The sequence below is a fragment of the Quercus lobata genome, chromosome 2 (genome assembly GCF_001633185.2).
Source record: "Quercus lobata isolate SW786 chromosome 2, ValleyOak3.0 Primary Assembly, whole genome shotgun sequence".
In the NCBI taxonomy this organism is placed as follows: domain Eukaryota; kingdom Viridiplantae; phylum Streptophyta; class Magnoliopsida; order Fagales; family Fagaceae; genus Quercus; species Quercus lobata.
Window position 1 is genome coordinate 22,054,851 of NC_044905.1, and position 27,034 is coordinate 22,081,884.

Genomic DNA, 27,034 nt, shown 5'->3' on the forward strand with positions numbered 1-27,034 from the left:
GTTACACTTATTTTAGATCGTTGATTCTCATTAAATCTAATGGTCAACAAAAGACTACCTCTCACATCATTAATATGTAATTATTATTTACCATGTCTAACTCATTTAAATTAAATTCCCCACATTCATCGCCTTACTATTAATAATCATCTTCCCATCCATCAAGCAAATCACCTCCGCAAAGACTGAGGATTGGCAAGCAATATTGATATTAGATGCAGCTGGTAGTTTCAAGAGGTTCATATTGAACAAGTAAATTCAGCAAAACACGTAAATTCAGCAAACACCTTGGCAATGATATTAAAATTATGTACATTCAAGCAATATAATCTGATTCTATCAACCAATAGTTCAATACTCTAATATACTAATGTGAGTTCCAGCAATATATTCACCACCAATGGTCCAATATTACACCAAAGAAGGAGGAAGTAAAAAGAACTATTGAATATTGATGAGATGTTTACAAACATATTCTATTAATTTCAAGGTCGGATTCTACTGACCGAATTGAACAGAATTAGAAGTGGGCGGGGAGAATAAGATTTTTTTATTTTTTTAAATAAGTGGAAGATGATTATTAAGGAGAGAGAGGTGGTGAATGTGGGGGGATTTAATTAAAACGAGTTGACCTATCAAATAATAATTACATATTAATGATGTGAGAGGTAGTCTTTTACTAACCGTTAGATTTAATTAGAATCAACGGTGTAAAATGAGTGTAACTCTAGTCAAGTTACACCAGGTTTAACTTGAACCTATCACACACACACACATATATATATAATCTCCACATTGTGTAATCCCAATATATAAAGCTAATATATAGTAAAATAAAATATATTGTACTAGAATTATATTATCTTTTTAGTAATTATGGACCAAATTACTTTTCTTTTTTTTTTCACTTTTATCTCTACCATAATGGGTTCTAGTTAGCTCAACTGGTAAAATCTCTAATGGTTGAATAAGAGATCTGGAGTTCAATCCTCGCCTACACCAAAAACCGATTGATGTCTTGGTCTGATAATAAAGAGCTATCATCAGGAGCGGACACCATCGGCTGAAACTCTCTCTTAAAAAAAATCTCTACCATAAATATAATCCCAACTAGGCCCATGGTTTTAGTTTTCCCACCCACCTACATGCCACGATTTTTATTTGTGTTTTCTTATGTTTTATTCCCCTCCATCCATTCCTAATTTTCTAGACCTTTCTTTTTCTTTTCTTTTTTTCTCCACCTTTTTTACATCCACACAATTAATCATTTTTATTTCTCCCCTCTCCTTCTTCACTTGTTTCCCTTGCTTCATTTCATCTTTTTCCTTTTTCTTTATTTCGTCCACTGTAAATTCTCTCTCTCTCTCTCTCTCTCTCTCTCTCTCTCTCTCTCTCTCTCTCTCTCTCTCTCTCTCTGTGTCCTTCAAAACACCAATTCTGCATGTGTTTGTATACTCAAAGTCCGTTTGAGAATAGTTTATTTAGCTGAAACTAAAAACTTTTTGCTGAAAATATTGTAGATAAAGCTAAAAGCTGGCTGAAATTGTACAGTGAGACTCATGAATAGTACCAAAAAGTGTAATGGGATCTATGAATAGTAGCAAAAATAAGCTAAATAGTAAAAAAAACTGTCTTTTTCAACCAATGCCAAACATAACCTCAATCTGCTATGGTGTTGTGCTGCAGTGATACTATAGCAAATTTTCTTTCTGCTATAGTGTCAACAAAATCAATTGGGCTAATTTTTGTAGCAAAATTTAGGATAAATTATAGGATCTGTTTGGATAGAACTTATTTTGCTGAAATTGAAAACTGAAAACTGAAAACACTGTAGCAAAATAATTTTAAAAAGTATAAATAGTACCGTGAGACCCATTTTTAATGAAAAAGTTGATAAAAAGTGGAGTTTGTGGGACCTGTAAATAGTGCATAAGTGCACTGTTCACAAAAGACCGGGTCAACAATTGTTGAAAAGAAAGGAAAAAAAAAAGAAAAAAAAAAAAGAAAAGAAGAGAAAATGCGTTAAAACGCAGACGCAGCACGTTTAAGTGCTATCCAAACCAACACATAGCGTCAACAAAATTAATTCAGCTAACTTTCAAGTGTTATTAATTTTTGTAGCTTTCATGATTTTGTTATAGGGCTTTTTTTTTTTTGGAGTATACTATTTTTAATGGCTTATTTTTATTGAATCAAATTGCTAAATTAGTACTTATATGCAAATACTAATAATTTTTTCCAAATTTTAGGGAGCTACTGCCCCCCAAAGCCAAAGAATAGCTTCGTCCTTGTGTATGACTACATAGTGCAAAGGTTCTTTAATTTTTCGATTGTGAGATATTGGGAAGCTGAAAGCCAAAAGAAATAAATTTGAAAAAAAAATCAAATCACAGCATGTGTTTGCCGGGAGACAAACCCGGGTCTATTGCTTGGAAAGCAATTATCCTAACCGTTGGACCACTTCAGTGTTGTTGAAGGGCCTATTAGTGCCCTAAAAATATCCAACAAAATAATGAGCCTCATGATTCACATCCCAATTGGAGGTTTCTGTTTTAGGCGAATAGAGGAAGGTTATTACTCTGCAGTATTTTCCCCTAGAAAATAAAAATCAATGGGAAAGTGGTGCTTACCATGAACCCATTCCTTAAGACTCTCTTCTAAACATATTTAACTTTCCATTTTGCTTTTTTGACGTCTCAACTTCATACACTTAGTTGACTGCCTTTCGGACCTTCGTTTTCAGTGTTATTGGTATTGTTTCCAAATTTCCAATTATGTGAATTTTCTGTTATTTTGGGGCTATGGTTGAAAACTTATTCCACATGGAAGGTGGGTGTTTTGAAGTGGAATATGTTTTCTTTCTACTTTGATTGTGGTCAAACTTAATTTGCAAAACTTAACAAAATTTGCCAATGTTTAGATAGTTTTTTTTTTTTTTCTTTTTTCTTTTTAATGATTCTGCAATATCTCACTTATTTTGAGCTCGATTTGTGCTTGTAAGCAATCTTTTTAAAGAGAATTTCATCTTCTTCACATGGATCTCGATTTACCCTAATCAGATAAGTCGAATTGTGTTTAAACATTGGTTAATAATGGTTAAACCCAAATGTTCAAAATGTTCTAGAATTGAAATTTAGAGGTGGGCTTACGAAATTCAATGTTTTAGGGTGGATTTGGTTAACCTAGTCAAACTCAGTTAAACCAAGTCAAAGTGGGGTGAACAATGGTCTGAGATAGGTTTTGGCATTTTTAAGCCATAAATTTGGTCCTTCTACCATCTGATAGGAATTTACAAAATCAATTCGCACAATTTTCAAAATCTCTGGGATGCAATTTTTAGAAAATATAATTTAGGATTTTTCTCGAGCTAAAATAAAATAAATTAATTCAGCAAAATCAAAGGTAGAGAAATTACAAAATCATCAATCAGCAATAGGATTTGATTAGCTCACTCTTGTGTACCATTGGTAATATCCTCTTTCTTCATCTTAAAGACATGAATCAAATACCCTCACTTGTGAAGTAAATCATCACACTTATGGTCTAAGTAATTGGGAAAGAATCAGTAAATTACTTTTTGGAAATGAGATGATGGGGGATCATAAGCTTCAACGTTGAAAAGGAAATAGTTCAGATCATTATCTAAGGCCCTTAAATGACCGTTCAGTGATAAATGAGGTAGTGGTGCGAAGAGAGCCATGAGGTTGCTTGAAATGTGCCACCCTTGAAAGAATGTGATTTGAATCATGTTTCTACCTATAAAACATGTCCAAATTGATGCTCACGACTCACCTCCTTGGAAAGAAGCACACCCGTCCTAAGTAGCATCGTTAGGCATGTTCTTCGTGGGAGAGGAGGAGATGAAAGACGCATAGTCTTGAAATAGTAATGTTTACTCTCATTTCCCGAAAGTCTTATTGCTAGGCTTGTGATAAGTTATTGTCTCTCTACTACTGAAATTTGTACTATTTTACTGATGTTTTATCATTGGACTCACGATTATACTAACCAACGGATTTGAATTGTCCTATTTCTTTCTTTATTTTAAGTTAAAGTTACTTTATTGTCCATAACCCCCTTCTTAGAATTTGGACTGTCTCTTTTGAAAACTTAAAATGTTAGGCATCGATCTTCCTCGAGGTGGAGTGAATTTCAAAATAGAGTCTCAAAAAGGAACCTGAGTCCAATAAGGCCAACAATCTAGGGCCCGTTTGGTTATAGAGTTCAAAAATTGTTGTTTAAAAAGATGTGAAAATTGTAGTTTAAAAAGTATTATTGAAATACATGTTTTTAGTGTTTATAAAACAAAAAAATGTGTTTGGTATCATGGTTTAAATAACATGTTTCAGTGTTCAAAAACATAAAATATGTGTTTGGTATGTGTGTGTTAGATGGTAAAAAAAAGCTGAACAAAGTACAAAATAAATATTTTTTAAATCAGCAAAGTACAAAATAAATATAAAATATTTTTTAAATGCTGCTGGGTTGCTGTCTGTGTGGGTGAGAGAGTAGACCATTCTTTCAAAAAGCTGACCGGTGGGCCCATAATACTGTTCAACCTAATTACGAAAGTGCCACTTAGCACTAGTTTTTGTTGTTCAAAATCAATCCAAAGGTGATTTCAAAAACCATTGTTTTAAACATATGTTTTAAGCAATATTTTTCAAACACCCCTGTCAAAAGCATGTCAAATCTACCTTATCCTCCACACACACACACACACGTCTTCCCTTAACACAATTTTTAATTTTCTTTTGATCCACATTCATTGTTCCTACTTTCTACTCATGTTGAAAGATTCTAGTGTCGGGCATTAACGTGGCCTCGTTGCTTTTCACACCATCCCTTTGGATCATTCGTCTGCTCTTGTGAGATTGACAGACCCGTGGGCGCCATCAGTTTCCTTGCGTGGTGTTACTGAGATTTGTTGAACCTTAGTCAAAAGTACCCCTATCACTTTAGAAAACCGGTTAAGAAGTCTTCTGAAATATGAAAGAAGTTTGAAGCAAGACCAATCTACTAGCATTAATTTATATTTGTTACTATTTATGGGCTCTACAGTACTTTTTGGTACTATTTATAAGTCCTATTGCATTATTTCAGTTAACTTTTACCTTTATCTATAGTACTTTCAGCAAAAAAAATTTTGTTTCAGCAAAATTAACGGATCCCAAACAAACCCAAAGTGAACGTTTGGATAGAGCTTAAAAGAATTTTCAGCTGTGTCCATCGTATTTTAGTGGGCCATGTGCACTGTTTACGGGACCTACAAGTACTTTTTTTAGTAAAAACAACTTTAAAACTGGGTTCCACGACACTTTTCACACATTTAAAAATTATATTGCTACAGCGTTTTCAGTTTTTAGTTTTCAACTTTCAACAATAAGCGGTATCTAAACAGACCCAAAGTGTAAAAAGTAAAAAGTATAGGGAATTGGGCCAATTTGAATCGTGAAGAAAGATCAGAGTGTGAGGGTAAAATGGAAGAAGTGTCTCAATACATGGGTTTTTCGGTCCTACCATCCAAAAATAAAAAGCTGGACTAGTTGAGTACAGTTACCATGAAGTCAAAATAATGCTACTATGTCTATATGACCCTCTCCCCACGTGAATGAAGTTATTAAAGCATCCCCATCAGCTTGCGCATAAATGTGCAAAATGGAAAAAGTAACTAATTTAAAACTATTTGAGCAAAAAATCACCCACATCAGTGAGTGTAAACTTGTGTATAAATACACAATTGTAGGTGGTGTTGTTCGGCAACTAGCTGTGGAGCTTGACACCTACAAGAATGAATTCGATCCAGACGGAAACCATATTGGTATTGACACAATAAGCATGACAAATCCAGTTGCTACAAAGAGTCTTAACAACACTGACATTGACCTCAAAAGTGGAAGAGATATCAAGGTCCAAATTGACTACGATGGTTGGAAAGGAGAAAGTTTCTCTGCAAACTGAGTTGCAGGAACTCTCTCCACACCGTGAGGTGTCAAAAGGAGAAAATGACACCTATCCCACTCACAAAAATTCAAATTCAAGTGGACTCTGTTAACCCAAATGTTTAGGCACTCTCCTGTTTCTCTTGAATTTTAGTTTTAATGAGTGGGACAGGTGTCATTTTTTCCTTTTGACATCTCACGGTTTGGAGAGAGTTCCTACAACTCAGTTTGCAGAGAAACTTTCTCCGGTTGGAAAAATATGCTTCATATTTCAATCGGATATTCTGGGAATCCATTAGTGACTGTTCTCGAACAATCAATAATCGTGTCTAACACAGTTCCAAACTCCGTTTCTGTGGGCTTTACGGTTTCATCGGGGCTCGTCTCAGAAAGCCATAAGGTCATTGATTGGGCATTCACATCAGTGCCATTGCCATTCCTTCCCACCAATAAAGGGTTTGAAAAAAAGGACAATATCAAGACCATAGTGATCATTGTAACAACGAATTTCATGATTTTGTTGGTTATATTGATCAGTTGCATGTTTCTTCCATCTGTTTTAAGAAAACTAAGGAATCAAAATCAGAGAGATCTGGATATAGAAAGTCGATCTAGGAATGCAGCAAATGCCCCTAAGATGTTTACGTACAAGCAGCTTTCAAAAGCTACTCGCAACTTCAGCAAGGAAAACTTGTTGGGTTAGGGTGGATTCGGAAGTGTTTACAAAGGTATTATCTCGGTTCCTCCGAAAGTCATAGCTGTGAAGAAGATTTCGGCAAACTCAAAAAAAGGTTTGTTCTACCTCTATTGCATTGTTTCTTGATTATATGCTTTTATAAGTATTATGATCCTCTCCCTTTGAAATGGATCTATTTCATGGTCCACATAAGTATTATAAATCTAAATATATATCTAGTATCACATCATTTACATACACTATTAGATTTATAAAATAAAATTTTAATTGTAAAATAGACAATCTCCAAAGGATTCTAACAAAATGCTACACCTTGAGTGGATCACATGTAATTTGAAACAATATTTAACTTGTAATTTAGTTCCTATGATTTATTGCAAATGATTCCTACAATTTGTTTTTGTGCTTATACTTTTATTTTTTTAACTCTCTAAACTATAGGTGAGAGAGAGTAAATGGCAGAAATATGAACTATAGGACGCATGAGGCACAAAAATATTGTGCAACTCCAAGATTGGTGCCATGATGGAGAGAATCTGCTCCTAGTGTATGAATTTATGCCAAATGGTGGCCTAGACCGTTTCACAGGAAAGGAGTTTCTTGACTGGAGAACTAGGTACAAAATATTAACAGGGTTGGCCTCGGCATTACTGTACCTGCCCGAAGAATGTGGTAACCCTGTGGTTCATCGAGACATTAACCCTAACAATGTAATGTTAGATTCTGATTTTGATGCTCATCTTGGTGATTTTGGTCTCGCAAGAATGCCCCAAAATGATGCCTCAGTTACAACAACGCTAGCTGGGACTCCAGGATATTTAGCACCAGAAATAGGCTACTTCAGAATCTGATGTGTATAGCTTTGGCATGGTAGTAATTGAAGTTGTGTGTGGGAAAAGAGCAAAGGGTATCATGGATGAACATAGCCTACTAGACCATGTATGGAATTTATAAGGAGAAAATGTATTGCTCTAGTGTGTGGACCAAAAGCTCAAAGGCAAATTTGATGAGGAGCAAGTGAAGAGGACATTGATTGTTGGGCTTGCATGTTTGCACCCAGATTCCATGTCCAGGCCCAAGATGAGAAAAGTGGTGAATATTCTTATGAACCCAAACGAGCCCATAATGAACTTACCAGGAAATCGACCTAGTGGTGTATACTTATTGGTCTCTTCTAATCTATATATATATATATATATATAACCGAAGCCTCTGAAACTCCCACAAATTTCCACATCATCATTTTAATTTATAAAAAATTTTAATTTTTTAAACTAAATAGTGAGAGAGTCCTAACAGGAGTCTCTTATATATATATATATATATATATATATATATATATATATATAATATCTCACTCCCCTCTCATCCACTTCTCTCAAACCCTAAAACATCTCACGTAGCCTCTTTCATTCGCTTCTCTCAAACCCTGAGAAAACACACAAAGGCTGAAACTAAGCACGTATTAGAGGATGTAATCTGCTATTCAAAATCATATTTTTCCTGGCAGATTCACCAATTTTGTCACTGTCTCTTTGTAATTCTCTCTCTCTAATGATTTTGCTAGTGTAACGTTTGAAGAACGAATTTAAAAGTGGTATCTTTTGTTTCTCTATTTTTTATTGGATTGCTTAATTGGTGACTAAACAACAATAAACATTTACCTATTGGGCGGCTAAGCAACAAAGAATGATCATATCACATTACCTAGAATTGCCAAATCTCCTTTGATTCGTTTCATTATTGTTGGACAATTTTTGAATCTGCATAGGATTTAAAGGACTTTGAAACTATGGGGACAATTTGAGAGGTAATTTTTTGTTTTGTTTTAATTATTCCAATCTTTTGTTAAATTTGATTGCAATAGTAAGTTTATAATTTAATCTCCATTATGAGTTCAAATTTAATTTTAATTTCCTATATCGATTTAATAGTTATCGTCATTGAAAGTGTCAAAGTTTATAATTTCAGTACAAACTTACTATTGCAATCAAATTTAACAAAAAATTATGTTGGAAGCCTATATTATTTGCACCTTCAAAGTGTTTGACAATGTTTGAACCAAATTTTTCATCAATTAGGAAGAATTGGATAAAAAGAAACTTAAAAAAGCTTTCCATCCTTACTGAAATTGTCTTGCAATAATGACTATATTTTTTTGATTTGTTTTTATAATTTGTAGGTTTTGAATTTTTTGATTTTTAATTCTATTGTTTTTTGAAAGTTTGAACATTTAAATTTTTTGAAGGTAACCTATCTTTCTCTTATATTTCTCTATTTGGTAGTAATATATATTTTGTTTTGTTTCAATAATTTCTAGACAATGCCAGTGAATTTTTTGATTTTTTTATTCCTTTCAGAAGTTTTAACATTAGAATTTTTTAGTTATTTTTTTGCAATATCTAAATTTGTTAGCTAGATGTTTAGCAACCCATTGCATATTCAAGCAATGATTTATTCATCAAATTGTCACTCAAAAAGATAGTATAGTTTCATAATCAATTTAAAATTTTATAAAATTATTTTAGTCTATTATAAATAGGTAAGTTCCCGTGCGTTGCACGGGTTTCCGACTAGTTGTTCTACTTCTACTTCCACAACCACTAATTTTGGCTCTAACAGTGGCTCTGCATTGCTTCAATCATCTATGGCATCGGTAGATGAGATTGAGGTCCAATATGACTTGCTGTGACATAGACATAATGAGGTCCAATAATGGCCCTTCCACAATTTACACATAATATTTTTGTTTCCGCATGATCGATTCTCCAATAAAAGTATAGATCTGTACTTAATGTAAAATCTATGACTCTGTAATGCAAAGGTTCTTTAAGATGTCATAAGGATACAAACGGATATTAGTGTCTCAAAGCCAAAAAGAAATACATTTGAAAACAAAATCAAAGCATGCGTTTGCCGGGAGTCGAACCCGGGTCTATTGCTTGGAAGGCAATTATCCTAACCGTTGGACTACAAACGCTGCTGTTATACTGGAGCATAATTGTTCTTATATAACTGAATTTACAGGAATTTAAGAAAAGCCAGATTTAGGATGTTATTATCTACTCTGTAAACAAGACCCAAATAAAACCATGTGAGCTCCAAATGGCCGAACCCAAACTGCAATTTTCTCCATTAGGATTCAGTCCAAGCCTTTTGTGAAATCAGTAATGCAAGGAAAAGATCTTTTTCTAACTAGTTCAAATGAAATTTTGTTCCCCTCGCAAGAATAAAGGAAAACCCATAATAATAATTTTTTTTTTTTTTTGCATATATCACAAAATAACAAAAATATCCCCAAAGAAGTAGCATAATTGATTGATGAAAACTTGGCCAATCCCAATCTAAATCTAGCCAACTAAGATTGAGAGAGTGATTCCCAAAGCAACTAAAAATAGTTGGAGTTGGAAAATTTTCATTTCTAAATTCCGTCACGTTGTTAAGATTTCAAATCCCTTCTCACGGGTAAAAAATTATTTTATGAAATGGTCTTCTAAGATATTTTTCTCACAAAATATGTTACAAAAGAAATGTCTCATATGACCGTCTTGGTTACAACCACCTAAAATGGATAGCTACAACTCATACAAGCCAAGAGGATGAATGACTTATCATTTGGATATTCAACATGATGGACTCATTAGCACCATGTGAGTATTGCAAATTTTGACTGTCAATCACGAAAAATTGGAAGAAGGAGTTGAGGAACTGAGATAGAACTTATCCACTAGAAAAATATATCATCAAAAAAGAAAAAGAAAAAATCCATGGTGACAGAGAAGGTTAGGGACCTAGGGATTCCCATATGGTGATGCTGAGTGTTATCACGCGCACCAAGGTGAGAATAGGTCCAAATAGTTGGTTTTGACGTAGTAAATGTTCACCTAGAACTTCAAGCAACAACTATTTCCATAGATACATGGCAAGTAATGTTACCACTTTAATGTCTTAATAATATCCAACAAAATAATGAGCCTCATAATTTAGATTTTGGACTCTTCCTTTTGAATTCAGCTTAAAAGTGAAAATGGTAGGCACCGATCTTACTTGGGTAGGTGTGAGTTTTGAAATTGACTCTAAAAAACAAACCTAAAGTCCAATAAGGCCAACCATGAACCATCTAAAAATTGACACTTGGTAACCACAAGGACCCCAACAACCTGGAAAATTGTTGTTTATTCTCTACTTTCATTATCATAACGAGTCTTCACTTAACACAAATTTTAAATTTTCTTTTGAACCACATGCACTTTTTCTACTCATGTTGAAAGATTCTTGTGATGTTCCCTTCGTATGTTATGAATACTAGCAGCAAAAATAATCTAACCACTGACAGATAGAAGGTGTTACCTAAGTTAGAATGCAATCAAATGAAACTCAAATAATGGAAAATTTAGATCCAAAGTCGTATTGGCGATATGTGAATTGACATGGCTGGAATATTTTATAAATATCTTGAAGAACCAACAATTTTTTTTTTCTTTCATTGTCTAATATTGTATTATTAGTAAATGACCATAAAAATATTGTAATAATTACAGAACTGCCACATTTTCTTGTTCAAATCTTGCTTCTATTCCATCAAGTTTTTATTTTTAAACCGATTAAGAGTAATGTAGTTCAATTAGTACTTTTTGATATTTTCAACATATATAATTAGGATTCAAATCTTCTCTCCTCAACTATCAAATTATCAAAAATAATAATAACAATAATGTAAATAATACTATTAGCATATTTTATGACTTTTTTAGTTTAATGAGTACTTTTTTTTTAAGAGAATTTCAACTTATAACGTTCATTCCTAATAATATATTTATCATTAAACCAAAACACTCATCAATTTTTGGTATAGACGAACTTCAAATACCTTAATTAACCCTAAAAAATTTTACCGACTAAACATTTTCTGGAACCTAATTGATGGAAAACAGAGAAAGTACCCAGTCACCAAGAAAGCCAAATAAAATAGTTCAAGTCAAAGATAGTAATGAACTCCAGTTCCTAGTGCTACCGCTACGGCCCGTCACCCATCATAAACATAAACAATTAAAGTTATTAAACACATATCAATAGTCTAATTCCTTTACTGTGTAAGTAAACGTCACTTACGCTAATTGAAAATGTTGGATTTGTACGTACACGCAGAAAGATGATCTTACTCATAAAAATATTTCAAGATCAAGATGCATTAGAGACTTAATTCTTTGTAAACAATAGTATTTATTAAAGGCACCCTTGATTTTTGTGTAAATGTTTATTAATGTTTTTTAATTTATAAGAAGCACGTAGATTCGAAGTAATGTGCAAAACAGCAATGCAAAAGAATTGTATATAGTTAGTTAGGCAACGTTTGAAACAATAAAGGAAAATAGCATCTCGAGTTTTAGAAACTCGAGATCCATATTAGAACTCAAGTCCAAAAGACTCGCTGGGCGAGTGTGAATGTCACATAGATCTTGAGTCTTAAAAGCGTAAGTTTTAAGTGTAAAATAGACAGAATCTTTTCCACAAGTTGATGCGGTTGCTCTTAAAGTCAGAAATTTCAATGGATATTAGACTACTATTGGAGAATAAAGTGACGTACCAAATTACCGATTTTAAACTTGCTACAAGACCTTGGGCTTCGTGTAGAAGCTTAAAAGCCGAAATTTTAAAATATATTACTTATTTCTCAAAAAAAAAATATATTACTTATTGAATTATTGTGGTATTCAAGTCTTGTGCAAAATGTTTTTGTCTATTTTAATATAAAAATGTACTATTTTTATTTTACATAATTATTTTTTAAAATACCTTATATCAAATTATTTATTTAAGTAAATTTCATTAACATATCTTGAAATTTGAGCTAATATCAATCAAGCTTATTACTTTTCAAAACTAATTATTTTGGTTCCTAAAGCCAACTTAGTCCCTAAGATGGTTGAAAAAAATAACTAATTTCAGGGTATATTAGTGGAATTTACCTTATTTATTTTATACTACATCTCATTAAAATATTATTTCTTTATTAATTTTTCATTATTCTCCCAATTCATTTATCTTTTTCTCTTATTTATTATTATTTCTTTAACAATTTACATAGCAATAGTAACAATGTAGCTCTTTTTTTTTTCTTTTTTTTTATTTTACACAAGTTTGACTAATCTAATGCAAGTGAATTTTGGGATTATATAAATGTAAAAAATAACTTTTTATTCTATTTTACATTATCCTTTGTGAGTGCCATTTGTATTTTTACCATTGATTAATTGTCTAATTGTCTCTTGAGTGTGGCATGTGTAGTAGTGGGGTAGTAATTATTAAAGACAAAAATTAGACTCTTGACGTAATTAGGGGTGAGGTAGTGTATTTACAACTTTTATGTGACGAATTGTTAATAGAGTAACACCACTTACACATACCAATAATGATATGCATACAACAAAAATAATGCAATAACAAAAATTAAAGTTGAGTTGAATTTTCATCTTAATTGAGTAATGCTACAAACACAATAGTAGATGAATGATTGCTTAGTTAAGTATATTGAAGAGATGTAGCTTATAACATTGGTAATGAAACTATCATGTAACGAATTTAAAATATGAAAACACGTAGAATGAACTTATAAAACTTTATGTATTTACATGCATATTTTGTGATGTTAATATATTCAAGTTTTTTTCAATTAAATTTTGTATAATTTAAGTTTCTTAGTAATCACCTATAAAATATTTCCTGGAGCTGCAACTAATTCTTGTTCCACTATCTTCTTTGTAGGAAATACAAGAGAAATTTCCAAAAAATACCAAAAATATTCCAAGTCAAATGCCCCAAATGCAAAATGTTACCATTCAAGCAATCTCTCTACCATGGGGCACAAACTTCTTTTATTCTTCAAAAGACTTGTTAACAACTCTTCTAAAGTATGAAAGAAATTTGAAGGAAGAACAATCTACTGGCATTAGATTGACTTCGTGGTAAATTTGAAAAAAAAAAAAAAAATGAGGAAAGACGTGTGGGAGCGTATGAAAAGCGTTTTGGGCTTCCTTTTTTTTTTTTTGTGTGTGTGTGTGTTGGTTGACTATGCAAAACAAAGATTACCATTTGATTGCATGTTCTAACCATTGATCTAACTATGTAGAACAAGATTAACAGTGAATACAACTTTACCACAAAGTCAATGGCCAAAATGGTCAAATATCATTTGGGGCATATACGTACCCGCGTAGGACACTCTCCGCTTCAATGTTCCTTCTCAGCTCCAAACTACCACTATCGATATCCTCTATATTATTCCAACTAATGCTAAAGAAAATAAAGACACAACAAAATGAGAAAGCTTGGATGATGTTTCCAATTATAGATACAGCCTATATAGAGGTATGTACACAGCAAGATATATACAAATCAAATAGAAATTATAAACTATAAAATATATAAGATTCTGACATTTGTTGTGCTTTTATTTACATATCAAATATATGAGATATATACAAATCAAATAGCTATCAAATGATAAGATATACACAAATACAAACTAATATAATGAAGCGCTTGCATCTCAAAGTGTCAAATTAATATCGATACTAAACATGCTAAGATGTTTATGTTAATTAATGTAAATAAGCATAAAATTAATATCAACATCTAACACCCTACTATTGCATGAATTATGATTAAAATTGACCTAATATTTTTACTTTAACCCCAAGCAATCATCCCAAATTTACAAATTAAAACTACCCAAATTTATAAATAAATAAAAAATTTGAAAGCAAAATTCACAATAACACACACATAAATATATAGATACTGTGGGGCCCAAATGATTTATGGGCCAGGCCTATCTACCCGGGGAGAATCCGAAGGCCCAAGCCGAGGAGGGTTATGGCCCAAGCTCGACAAAATAGCCTATGGATGCCGCCGAGGACAGCTCAGTCCTCGGCAGACCCAAAGTTCCCCCCCTGAAAGAGAGGTAAAGACAGTATAGGACTGAAACTTGGAAGAAAGATCTAAAATATCCAGGGAAAGCTGCTGTTACTGCCATTTAATGCTCTGAACCTGACAGAACCGCATTCTTTGGCTTTTACAACCATCCCTAAACGACTTTGAATATGGACTGATGGGACAAGTATCAATCTTGGAAAGTTTAACCCTACGCGTGGACGAAGGACAGTGGACGCGAGCTAGTATAAAAGGAAAAGTAAGTAATCTATAGAGAGGGTGGGAAAAATGGCCAAAAACCAGAGCCTCCCAGCCCACCTCCAGGAGAAAGTCTCCAGGGGTGAAGGAAAACTTAAACTCGTACGAACAACGCGAAAGCCCGCCGCCTGTCAATCAAGGCCTAGCCTTCCAAACCCACGCTCTACAAATGATATTGTTAGGGGCCTTTTTACGTGCGAACCCGACACTGTTACGGTCCGCCACGAATCGCGTCCTTACAGATACAAAGAAACTTTGAATTCAATAATTACAAACAATATTAATTTCTAAGCATTAAAAAATATATATGGAATTAGAATCAAAGTAAAGATACTCACATGAAAATTGAATTAACTTTAACAGGAAGGGGGAGGCAATGAAGTCATGGAGATTTCACATCACCTTAAATATCCATTGTTTTTACATCACCCTTTTTTATATTTAATCAATTTTTTGTCTCCATTCTTTGTGGAGTGATGTTCATTATCATGGTTTTGGATGCTCAAATCTTGGTCTCATGGCTACTTGTGGGATCTACATATATTGGAAAACAGATCTTACAAAAAGTGAATAAAATTTTTGTTAAAATTAATATATTAGTTTTCATGGAAGATATACAATTGATTCTAAAAACCATAAAAGCATATAAATTAGATCAAAGTTAACAAAAATAACTTAAACAAAAGGCAACCCGCACACAAAACATATTCAATTTGATGAAAAAAAAAATAAAGAAGGGAATTTTATGAAAAAACAAAAAAAGAAGAAGGCAAAATACATACATGAAAGTTTCATAGATAAGGTAAGTATGAGAAGGAAAGAATACATCAAGAAACTGTACGGTAGGAAAAAGGGAAAAATATACCAAACCGTATATATACCCCCACTTTATATTAAATAATCTTTAGTTATGAAGAAGTTGATAATTTGATATGAACAGAAAGAAAAAATAGTTTACGTAATTAAAAAATTTATGTTAATTACATATATATAAATATATATATATATATATATTTTTTTTTTTTTACTTTATCCCAAAAATATAGTTAATGTTATTAGAATTTTTTTTTTTTTAGTTTACGTTAAAGTTAATAAATATTAGCTATTTTTTTGTTATTTATTCCAAAAGAAAAAATTTTGTGAAGAAAAATTAATACTTTTAAATTTGTTATTTTATTATTAGGAAATTGATGATGTAGGATAAATGTTTATCCCAAAAAATTAAAATAAAATACTAACATAAATTAGTAAAATTGTTAATTTATAAATTTTTTTTTTAAAAAAAAAAAGAAAGAAGAAGAAGTTCATTAGAATACTTATTGTTACTTTATTCAAAAAAGTTGATAAAGATTAAAAAAAAAAAATTTAATCTAAAAACTTAAGTTAATGAATTTATTGAAAAATCTAAAAATTTAAAAAAATTTCAGCAATTTAATGTAATAATTTTTTTTTTTTTGAAAATCATGTAATTATTTGGCATAACCATGATTTCTAAGCTTAATTTTTATTGTATAGTATATGGTGACTGGATATCCAAATCAAATAGCTATCAAATGATAAGATATATACAAATACAAACTACTGTTACGAAGGGATAAGCCCAGCTTTGTTACGTGCTCTATTAGATGCACCAACAATGTTCTCCAACAATAGAAATTAAAAATTATAACTAAGACGCGAGACTGAGAGGTTGAGGATGACCATGGCATGTGAGTAACTTGCAGTAGAGAGACCCACAGCTTCACAACAGAAACGAAAACCCAAGAGCTTTCACCGAAGAAAATGGGTAGCAAGGCCTGGATCTATAGAAGAAGAAGAGGGAAAGCAGCTTTCACTACACCGAATCATGGAGATTTTAGAGCATCAGCCCACCTTTTCAGAAACAGAGAACAATGGAGGCTGGAAAAATTGGTAAGGGAAAGTGAAAGTTAGGGAGAAATGAGGAAAAAAAAAGAAAAAAGCTGGTAAGTGAACAGTATTGTAGCTGTTGGTGAGCTGCCATCGATGGTGACTTTAAATGTGGGTGGTGACTTTACACGTAGGTGGGATCCACTAGTTGACTATGGACCCAACGAAAATGTGTTTCCGCCTTTCATCCCTCAAAGTCAATTATTGAGCGATAAGAACAATTAAGTAAGGACAGAGCTAAGATTCCAAGTTAGCGACTGTAGTATTAAAAAAAAAATTATCATGAAACTCTAATTCTTATTAACAAATCAAAGAAGTTATATATATATATGTTAAGCTCATATATAGTAAAAAAATATATTATACTAGAATTATATTATCCTTTTAGTAATTATGGACCAAATTACATTCTTTTTTTTTTCACTCATATCTCTACCATAAATGTTATCCCATATTCCCAATTATGTCATTGGTTTTAGCTTTCCCACATACCTACATGCCACCATTTTTATATTTGTTTTCTTCTGTTTTATTATCCTCCACGGCTCCACCTCTGCCTTATCTTCTAGGCCTTTCTTTTTCTTTTTCTTTTTTTTCTCCGCCTTTTTTACATCCACACAATTAATCATTTTTATATTTCTACATTCTCCTTCTTCACTTGTTTTGTTTCATCTTCTTCCTTTTACTTTATTTCGTCCACCATAAACTCTCTCTCTATCTCTTTTCAATTCAGCATCTCTCACTCTATCTCAGTTGTGGTTTTTTCCAAATTTTAGGGGGACAAAGCCAAAGAATGGCTCTGTATTTTGGATTATGGGTGATGAAATATAACTTGTTTTTCACCCAATCTAAACACCCTCTCATCTTTTAGGAATAATGAACTACATTCCAATCTAAACTCAGTTCTTATATGCTCATAAGAAACTGTCTTTGGTTTATGCTGTGTCCCTAATCTACAACCATGCTTTTGCTTTTGTTCTTCTCTACCTTTCTTATTCAACCTTCTTTGAGCTCCGTGATGGACCCTATCACCTTCTCTTTCCCCACATTCAATCCTGAAAGTTGCAGCAATGGAGAGCTTATTTGCATGGGTTCAGCGACTGCAGTCGATGGATATTTGAGCATTACACCGGAGCCACAACCCGGCAATTTCACTCAGCTAAAAACCAAGGTTGGCCGGGTTCTGTATTCCCACCCTATGCTTGCATGGCCAGCCAATATCTCAACCATCTTCACTGTTAGAATTTCTCCCTTCCAGAATTCAACTGATTCAGGAGATGGAATGGCGTTTATTATTGCGCCAAATCTTGATCCGTCGCCACCAGATAGCCATGGCTTCTTTCTCGGAATCCTTGATCGGTCAACCGAAGGTAAGTATATATATATATATATATATATTTATATATTTATTTATATGTATTAATATTTTAATGTTTCTGTTTGGATTTTAGACCCTTTCCTGGAAATATAAATTGCATTAATTTGGGATAGAAAAATATATCAAACACGTGAGACACGACATTTAAAAGTTTAAATAGGCTATGGAAAAATGCCATCCCACCCCCCCTAAACTTTAGAGTAGTTGTCGTTATACCCTTGACCTTTTCTATTGGTCAATTTAATCTTTTTTTTTTTTTTTTTTTGAAACTTGGTCAATTTAATCTTAAACTTTACTCATGTTGCTGTTAAAATTATAACAGAATATGCACGTGAGACACGACATTTAAAATACCAAATCTGAAATCTGAACTCAGTGGAAGAATAGAGAAACGTTTTGAGTGAGAGAGATTATCGGTCAAAACCACCGCAACATCCCTCCCTCCGCCGCCAGAAATCCATCTTGCCATCTGTGGTCTCGCAGTGCCATTCAACAGTATATATGGATCCGCACCACAAACCCAAAAAAAAAAAAAGTCGAGAATTTCGAAAACCAGTTAGTTTCAATTTTAGGAAGGTTAATGGATCTGGACAGGGGAATTACGCCTCTAAAGCTCCTACACTTTGATCTCCAAGAACCTTAAATAAAACAAAGTTTTTTTTTTTTTTTTTCAATTTAGTTTTTGATTAAAGGAATTTATATGTAACTCTTTTTACAAAAAAAAAGGGGTTTTGATGAATTCGGTGTGCGTTGTTGGGATTTGGAATTTGATTGGTGGGTTTTGGTTAGTTTTCTTTGTTGGGTTGGTAAAGATTGTGGGGGACTCGGCTATTTCGGTTATTGGATTTGGTCTGGTTGTTGATTGTAGCTTCCAAGGAATTCATCGTCAAACATCAGTGAAGACATCCAGCCTTGTAAATCAGAGTTCATTGTAAGATAATAAAGTCTCAAAATTGACGCATCTTGGAAAATATTTGGAATGCAAATGTCAGTAACATGGTGGCTATCGAACAAGAGATGGATATGCAATTGAACAGCGTGACGGGACCATGGACGGTGGGACAAAATTTCCGGCGCAGAGGTAGGGATGCCACAGTGGTTCTAACTTCTAATCATCGTCTCTCTCTCACTTTAGAACGTTTCTCTTCTTCTCAGATTTCAGATTTGGTAGGTTAAACATCAAGTGTGTCTCACATGCATATTTGTTAAAATTTTTAACAGAGACTAACTGAGGTAGTGATTTGGTATATGTGCGAAGTTTAAGGAGTAAATTAGTTAAAATAAAAGTTAATAGTGACAATTCATTGTTGACTAATATAAAAGTTGACAATTTATAGTGATAATTTAGTGATAGTGATAGTGGCAATTCATAACTGATTAAATTGGTTAAAATAAAAGTTTAGAGATGTAATGGCCACTGTATTAAAATTTAGGAGTGTATGAGCATTTTTTCCAAATGGGATATAGAAAAGGAAAAATTACTATTACATATTAATTTTATGTTTGGTTGGATTGATTTTGGGGAAGATGAAAAAAAAAAAAAAAGTGAGAAATATGGGAGAAAACGGGTGAGAAGGGTGTTTGGATGAAAGAAGGAAGGGGGATAAAATTGGTGAGACTCAGTTTTCTGTCGGCACCCACCGAAACTTCACCTAACCAAATTGGGAAAAAAATGAGAGTGGAAATAAAGAGCAAAAGCTCATTGGCGTTTTGGACAAAATTACCCCTCCATTTTGGAAAAAAAAAAATTTGAACTAGCTGCTGCCACATTCACAAGTTCATGCGCTCTTCACCCAGCCATGTTAAAAAAATTGAACATTTTGTCTTTTTTCTCCTGGCTCTTCACCGAGCCCCCGTTCACAAAGTTCTTTTTTGGTTTCTTTTCACGTTATTTATTTTTTTTAATTTTTATTTTTAAAGAAAACCGTTTATATTCTTGAACTTCTTATGATTTTTTTTTTATTTTTTTTTTATGAAGTATTCATTGATACATAAAATTTTAATAAAAATATAATGTATTACTTTTGTTTTATCTAATAGGGACATAAAAGTAATTTTTTATCAATTTTATTTTTATTCCTCATTTTTCTTTTCAACTAAACAAAAAAAGTTTTCCATCTTTCTATTTTTCCATCCTTTCAACCAAACACATATGAAAGAAAACTAAATCTATTCAATTCTTTCACTTTTCTATCCCTTCAATATTTTCAATTCTCTAATTTTTTCACCATTCCAGCCAAATGGACCCTAACTATACACTAGTGCACATAATGTTTATAATTTCACATGTGTTGTCCGCAGTTTTTAAACATATTCACATTTAACATACAAAATGAATGATGTGTACATACGATATATACAAATAAATGTGCAATAATCAATACAACCTGACATTCGCGTACTAATTAGTTGTGAGATATATATATATATATATATTTATTAAGTTTTTCATTAAATTTAAATACATAATTGTATTGAATTTTGATAATTCACGAAAATCAGTAGGTTAAATGCTACAAGCTTCCACCACGGTTAGGTGACTTGAGAAGGAAGAAAATAACTATCAAATGTGACCGGGGTGAACCGACCAAGGACCCTCCGACAATTAAGTCAGTTCTCTCTCTAGATCACAAGAGTAGTGAGTGGATGAATAGTGAATACGTACCTTAGCTAGATGAGGCTTGGTCCTTTTATAGAGAGTTTGGAGTTGGTCTACTTGTTGGGCGCCACTAATATCAGGGGGGATGTGTGGACTTAGTGGGAAATGTGGAGCGAATTTTGGGGAATTCACCACACGTTCCGAGATGTGAGTTAGTGGGCTAACCATTTGAGATTGTAGAAAACACTCGAAAATTTACTAAGTGTTTATTAGTCGTCCATACTTGAATATTGTATGGACGACAGTACTTTCCTTAGATGACCAGATCCTTGCTGGACAACCAGTGACCTGGTTGCAAGTCTTTATTTTATATTTGTGATGCGTACTTCTTTTTCCTTTTTGAAGGTTGTTTTGGACATTGTTGATCTTGGACACTATGGACGAAGAATACATGTTGTTGATCACCATCAGTTGTCCCCTTGTCCATAGGTTGTCTATGCCTTCGTCGTACTTGTTTCCTTTTCTTCTTTTCTTCTCTTTTTATTTTTACTTTTTATTTTTACATTGCACTTTCTGATTAGTTGATGGGTCATACACGTGGTGCTAAATGACTTGGTGAAATCAACCGATATAGATGCTGCCATGTGGCTTGATCATAGTGGTTAGGAGGTCGCGTCACTTCGTTCCTTGAAAAAAATGGCCACAAGGCATCTTCTGGTTGGTCCGTGTCATTTCAATGACCCACTTGGTCCCCTATAAATAGCTTAATCTCTCTCTTACCCTATCACTTTCTCATATTTTCTTTTCTGACATCATTCGTCCTTCGCGCCTCGTCTAGGAGTCCTCCTTCATCCTTAGTCCTCTCCATCTAGAATCAGGTATCATCTCCTTCCTTATCTAAGGTTTTCTTCTTTAAAGCTTTCTTTATGGCTAAAATCATAGTTTCCTCGTCTAGTGATAAGGACGACAGAGAGATAGATGAATATCATGATGAGAATAATTATAGCAATAGTAGTAGTGATAGTAATGGGGATAGTAGTTGTGAGAGTACTTCCTCGAACGAACGGTATTCGTCTGGTACTACTGGAATTCCTTTAAAGGTTTTCTAGGAAGAGATGAGGAAAAGGGTAGCATCTGAATCGTCTGCCCATCAACATAGTGCTCCTACGTCATTCATCCCACCTTCTTTTGATCAGGTGGACGATGTGTTGGAATGTTGTGCCATGAACATTCTATCCAAAATTAAGGCAGATAGGCTTCATACACTTAGGAATATGTACCAGATTCCTATGGACGTTCACACTCGTCTTCCTGCTCTTGGTAAATGGTGTTATACTCTAGATTCCCCTAGAGTTGGTATATACGAATCCTACCTTTTAGGTGGTTTGAGGTTGCCTTTAAACACTTTTGCTAGGGAACTCGTCCATGGTTTAGGTATTGGACTCAACCAACTTAACCCCAATGGTTGGAGGATAATTGTGGCAATGCAAGTTTTGTGGAGAGAAGCATTTGAAGGGAATCATCCTCTCACAGTGGACGGGTTCCTTTACTATTACAAACCTGCGAGATCTACAAGTTTCTTGGATTTTGCCAATTTTCAGCTAGAGACTTTGGCTATAGGATGATTGAGTCTCTTCCTACGTCTAATAGACTTTGGAAGACAGTTTTTCTTTATTCTTGGGTTTTGGAATGGCAACCCAATTGAAGTAAGAAGGGGTGCCTTCCCTCCTTACACTAGTGCTATGGGTCGTCTACGTTCTGAGGGTATGTTATCTTTTGACTTTGTAAATTTTGAATCATTCAAATTTGTAACTCATCCAACCCATTACATAAAAATAATCCATAATTTCTTCTTTTTTTTCACCCTTAAAAAATGGTATTAAGAGTAATACTATGGTAGTGAGTTCTTTTTGGCGGTGCCAGTAGTTATGTTCTTTTTGACTTTGCAATCGCAACAATTTTTCTCTTCTTAGTGACTTGGTTTGCAATTGTAACAAAAATCATCCATTTCTCTCTCTCTCTCTCTTGCTCCCTCTCTACATTTTTTGCTTCTGTATTATCATTTTAGAATATCTCTAAATTTATTACACTCATCTCATCATTCTTAGTTTCCACTTTATCTCCTTTCAGACCATTTTTTCATTCTCTTTGTTAGTAGAAAGAAATTGTAATACTTCATTTATTTGCTTTTTTTTTTTTTTTTTTTTTTTGTGATGTTGATTTTATTTTTTTATTAGCGTAAAATTTTGATTTACAACTATATTTTATGTTGGCTTTATTCCATGACAAAAAACGTTATAATTGCTATAATTTTGTTTCTTGTATTTTGGGGGATTTTATTGCATTCGGTTTAATATTAAGTTGGCGAAGAATCGAGCATGAAATGAAGAATCAGTACAATTTCGCGATTAACTCGTGAGAAGAGTATATCGTGAAAAGGGTACGTGAGAAGCACATGCTGGAAGCTGAAGAGTCATGCCAGGCTGTCGATTTCGCGACTGTCTCATGGGTAAGGCCTTCTCGCAAAGTACTCGCGAAACGTTCTGCCTGGAGGATTTTAAGTGTGACTTTCTTACCCTTCACTCATACTATATATACACTCATTACCCACAAAAGTATGAGAGGCTATTTAGGAAGAAAAACTCTAGATAGGTTTTCTACAAGACAACATACCTATCTTTTAGAGAGAGAGTTACTTATCCTTAATGAGAAATCATTATAGTATATTCTCTTTCTCTCTCTCATTGTCATACCTTAAGAGGAGATTTGTATCCAAACACAACCCACACCTATGTAGAGTGTAGAGAATGTTTTGGAGTTTGAAAAGTTTCAGGAATTTGCCAAAAGAAACCAGTAAGGCTTGATGGATGCAATCGGGCTTATTGTGGGATCCGGAAAGTTAGAGAAGACATGATTCTGAGAAGTCCGTTGGTAGCAGGAGCTTGGAGAGCTCAAGTACATTGGGTAGATTAGACTTAGAGGGTTTTTTGTTATTCGTGTACTCCAACTTTATTCTCTAGTGGATCGATTTCGACTTGGGAGGGTCGCGGAGAAGTTTTTCGCCGAGTTATTCAGTTTTCTCTTCGATAACACATCTTGGTGTTATCTTGTGGTTGTATCTCTTTTCCCTTATTCTTGTGCTTTATTTTTATTGTTGTTTGTTCATGATTATGCACTAAAATAGTTATTGGTTTATTGCACTTCATTTACTCTTATTCCGCACTTAGATAAGTTAGAGTAAAAACAATCTAGCCGTAATTTTAATTGGGGGTCTAAACAAGTTCTTGTGTTTTCACATAAATCCGAACTTTCAATTAGATTTTGTATAATTTAAATTTCTTAGTGATCACCTTAAAAAATATTCCTAGAGCCACCACTGAGGCCAAATCACGTAAACATTTGTGTGTGCTCTATCTTTTATGATTCTTCTCTTCATTTAATTATCACATACAATCACACAACAACCTTAACACTATGGATGAAAAACACAAACCAATTCTTGTCCTCATTATAGACTCAGGAATATAAGCATATACTAGCTGCCTAGAGTCAACGAACTTGGAGGTTTGGATCACAAGGAACTGAGCCAATTGATCGGTTTAATTTGTTAGGAAAAAGCATTTGAAAATATATTTTAAAGTGTCAAATAAAATGGAAATGTAGGTATTGTTCGGCAATTAGCTGTGGAGCTTGACACCTTCAAGAATGAATATGATTTAGACGGAAACCATATTGGCATTGACACAACAAGCATGATAAATCCGATTGCAGCAAAGAGTCTTAACGACACTGGCATTGAGCTCAAAAGTGGAAGAGATATCAAGGTCAAAATTGACTACGATGGTTGGAAAAACATGCTTCAAATTTCAGTTGGATATTCTGGGAAACCATTAGTGACCATTCTCGAACAATCAATAGTCATGTCTGACACAGTTCCAAGCTCCGTTTTCGTGGGCTTTACGGCTTCTACGGGGCTTGTCTCAGAAAGCCATAAGGTCATTGATTGGGTTTTCACATCAGTGCCGTTGCCACTCTCTTCCATCCACAATGGGCATGAAAAGGACCACAAAATCAAGAAGACCGTATTGGTTAGTGTTACAACATGTTTCATGGTTTTGTTGGTTATAGTGACTTGCATGTTTCTTCCATCTGTTTTAAGAAAGTTAAGGAAGAAAAATCAGAGAGATCTAGATATAGAAACTCAATCTAGGATTGCAGCAAATGTCCCTAAGAAGTTTACGTACAAGCAGCTTTCAAAAGCTACTCGCAACTTCAGCAAGGAAAACTTGTTGGGTAAGGGTGGATTTGGAAGTGTTTACAGAGGTATTATCTCGGTTCCTCCAAAAGTCCTAGCTGTCAAGAAGATTTCGGCAACCTCAAAACAAGGTTTGTTACTTTGTTCTAATTCTATTGCATTGTTTCTTGATAATATTCTTCACGGTTTAGATTGATCCATTTGAAATTGATATATTAAATATTACTAATTTGAAGATATATATGAAATAAAATCTTTAACAATAAAATGGACTTTCTCCATTTGAGGATCTTAACAAAATAATAAACCGTGAGTACATCATATTTATTTTGAAACAACAAAATACTCATGTACTTCCTATAATTATATCCGAATTAATTCCTTAATTTGTCAGGATTAGTTTTTGTGCTTACACTTGTTTATTTTACTCTTCAAACTAAAGGTGAAAGAGAGTATATGGCAGAAATATGCACCATAGGACGCATGCGGCACAAAAATATTGTGCAACTACAAGGTTGGTGCCATGAGGGAGAGAATCTACTCCTAGTGTATGAATTTATGTCAAATGGTAGCCTAGACCGTTTCATAGGAAAGGAGTTTCTTGACTGGGAAACTAGGTACAAAATATTGACAGGGTTGGCCTCGGCATTACTGTACCTGCACGAAGAATGTGGTAACCCTGTGGTTCATCGAGACATTAAGCCCAACAATGTAATGTTAGACTCTGATTTCAATGCTCATCTTGGTGATTTCGGTCTTGCAAGAATTCTCCAAAATGATGCCTCTGTTACAACTATGCTAGCAGGGACTCCAGGATATTTGGCACCAGAAATGGGCTTCATAGGAAAGGCTACCCCTGAATCTGATGTGTATAGCTTTGGCATGGTAGTACTTGAAGTTGTGTGTGGGAAAAGATCAAAGGATATCATGGATGAACATGGTCTAGTAGACTATGTATGGAATTTATACGGGGAAAATGGATTGCTCGAGTGTGTGGACCAAATGCTCCAAGGCAAATTTGACGAGGAGCAAGTGAAGAGGACATTGATTGTAGGGCTTGCATGTTTGCACCCAGATTCAATGTTTCGGCCCAAGATGAGAAAAGTGGTGAATATTCTTATGGACCCAAACGAGCCCCTAATGAATTTGCCAGGAAATCGACCTAGTGGAGTATATGTAGTTTTCCCTTCTAATTCTTCTACTTCCCCAACAACCACTGATGGCTCTTTATTGCTTCAATCATCTATGGCATCGCTTATGAGCTCAAATGAGCCCATAATGAATTCGCCAGGAAATCGACCTAGTGGAGCATTTGTATTTTTCTCTTCTAATTCTTCTACTTCCACAACAGCCACTGATGGCTCTTCATTGCTTCAATCATCTATGGCATCACTTATGAACCCAAACAAGCCCTTAATAAATTTTCCAGGAAATCAACCTAGTGGAGAACATGTATCGTTCTCTTCTACTTCTTCTTCTTCCACAACAACCACGGATATCAATTTTGGCTCAAAAAGTGGCTCTGCATTGCTTCAATCATCTATGCCATCGCTAGATGAGATTGAGGTCCAATGTGACTAGTAGTGACATAGGAGATGTTTGGTAGACAGTAATAGATATTGTAATGTAATAACTATTCCTATGGTTTAGCTATACAGTTGTTTAGTTATGTTTTTATTATGTGTAATAATCATTTCATATGAATCTCTATTCCTTAAAATGAGGAATAGACATCCCTTTTTAAAAGCTCTAAATCCCTATTCCCTTGCTAATGCTTAACGTAGTTCCCAAAATCGCCCACTACCCTTTTCTTGTCAAAAATGTCTTCTATGCTCTTTTAACAAATATCCCATAATGTTTTTGTCTTGACATGATTAATTATCCCATGAAACTATTGAGCTGTACTTAGTAGGATTTGAAATTAAAATGTATGACTAAGGACGGAGCCAGGATTCCAAATTAGGGAGTTGTAGTATAAAAGAAAAATTATTATGAAACTCTAATTAGTATTAACAAATTAAGGGAGTCAAGATAGTACTTTATATATATATATATATATATATAA

The 27,034-nt window shown here is 33.7% G+C and overlaps 1 protein-coding gene, 1 non-coding gene and 1 pseudogene across 2 annotated transcripts; 2 read left to right on the plus strand and 1 right to left on the minus strand.

Annotated features, from left to right (window-relative positions):
* The first annotated feature begins 5,658 nt into the window (after positions 1-5,658).
* On the plus strand, positions 5,659-9,343 carry LOC115961218 (annotated as a pseudogene).
* Positions 9,344-9,547: 204 nt separating this feature from the next.
* TRNAG-UCC lies at positions 9,548-9,619 on the minus strand. The gene has a single exon. It is a non-coding gene; the product is annotated as a tRNA-Gly (tRNA).
* Positions 9,620-17,395: 7,776 nt separating this feature from the next.
* Positions 17,396-26,715, plus strand: LOC115974969 (probable L-type lectin-domain containing receptor kinase S.5). Its single transcript, XM_031095569.1, has 3 exons — positions 17,396-18,107; positions 24,378-25,100; positions 25,412-26,715. Exons 1-3 carry the CDS (start codon positions 17,699-17,701, stop codon positions 26,548-26,550), a joined length of 2,271 nt encoding a protein of 756 aa, XP_030951429.1. The 5' UTR covers positions 17,396-17,698; the 3' UTR covers positions 26,551-26,715.
* Positions 26,716-27,034: the final 319 nt, after the last annotated feature.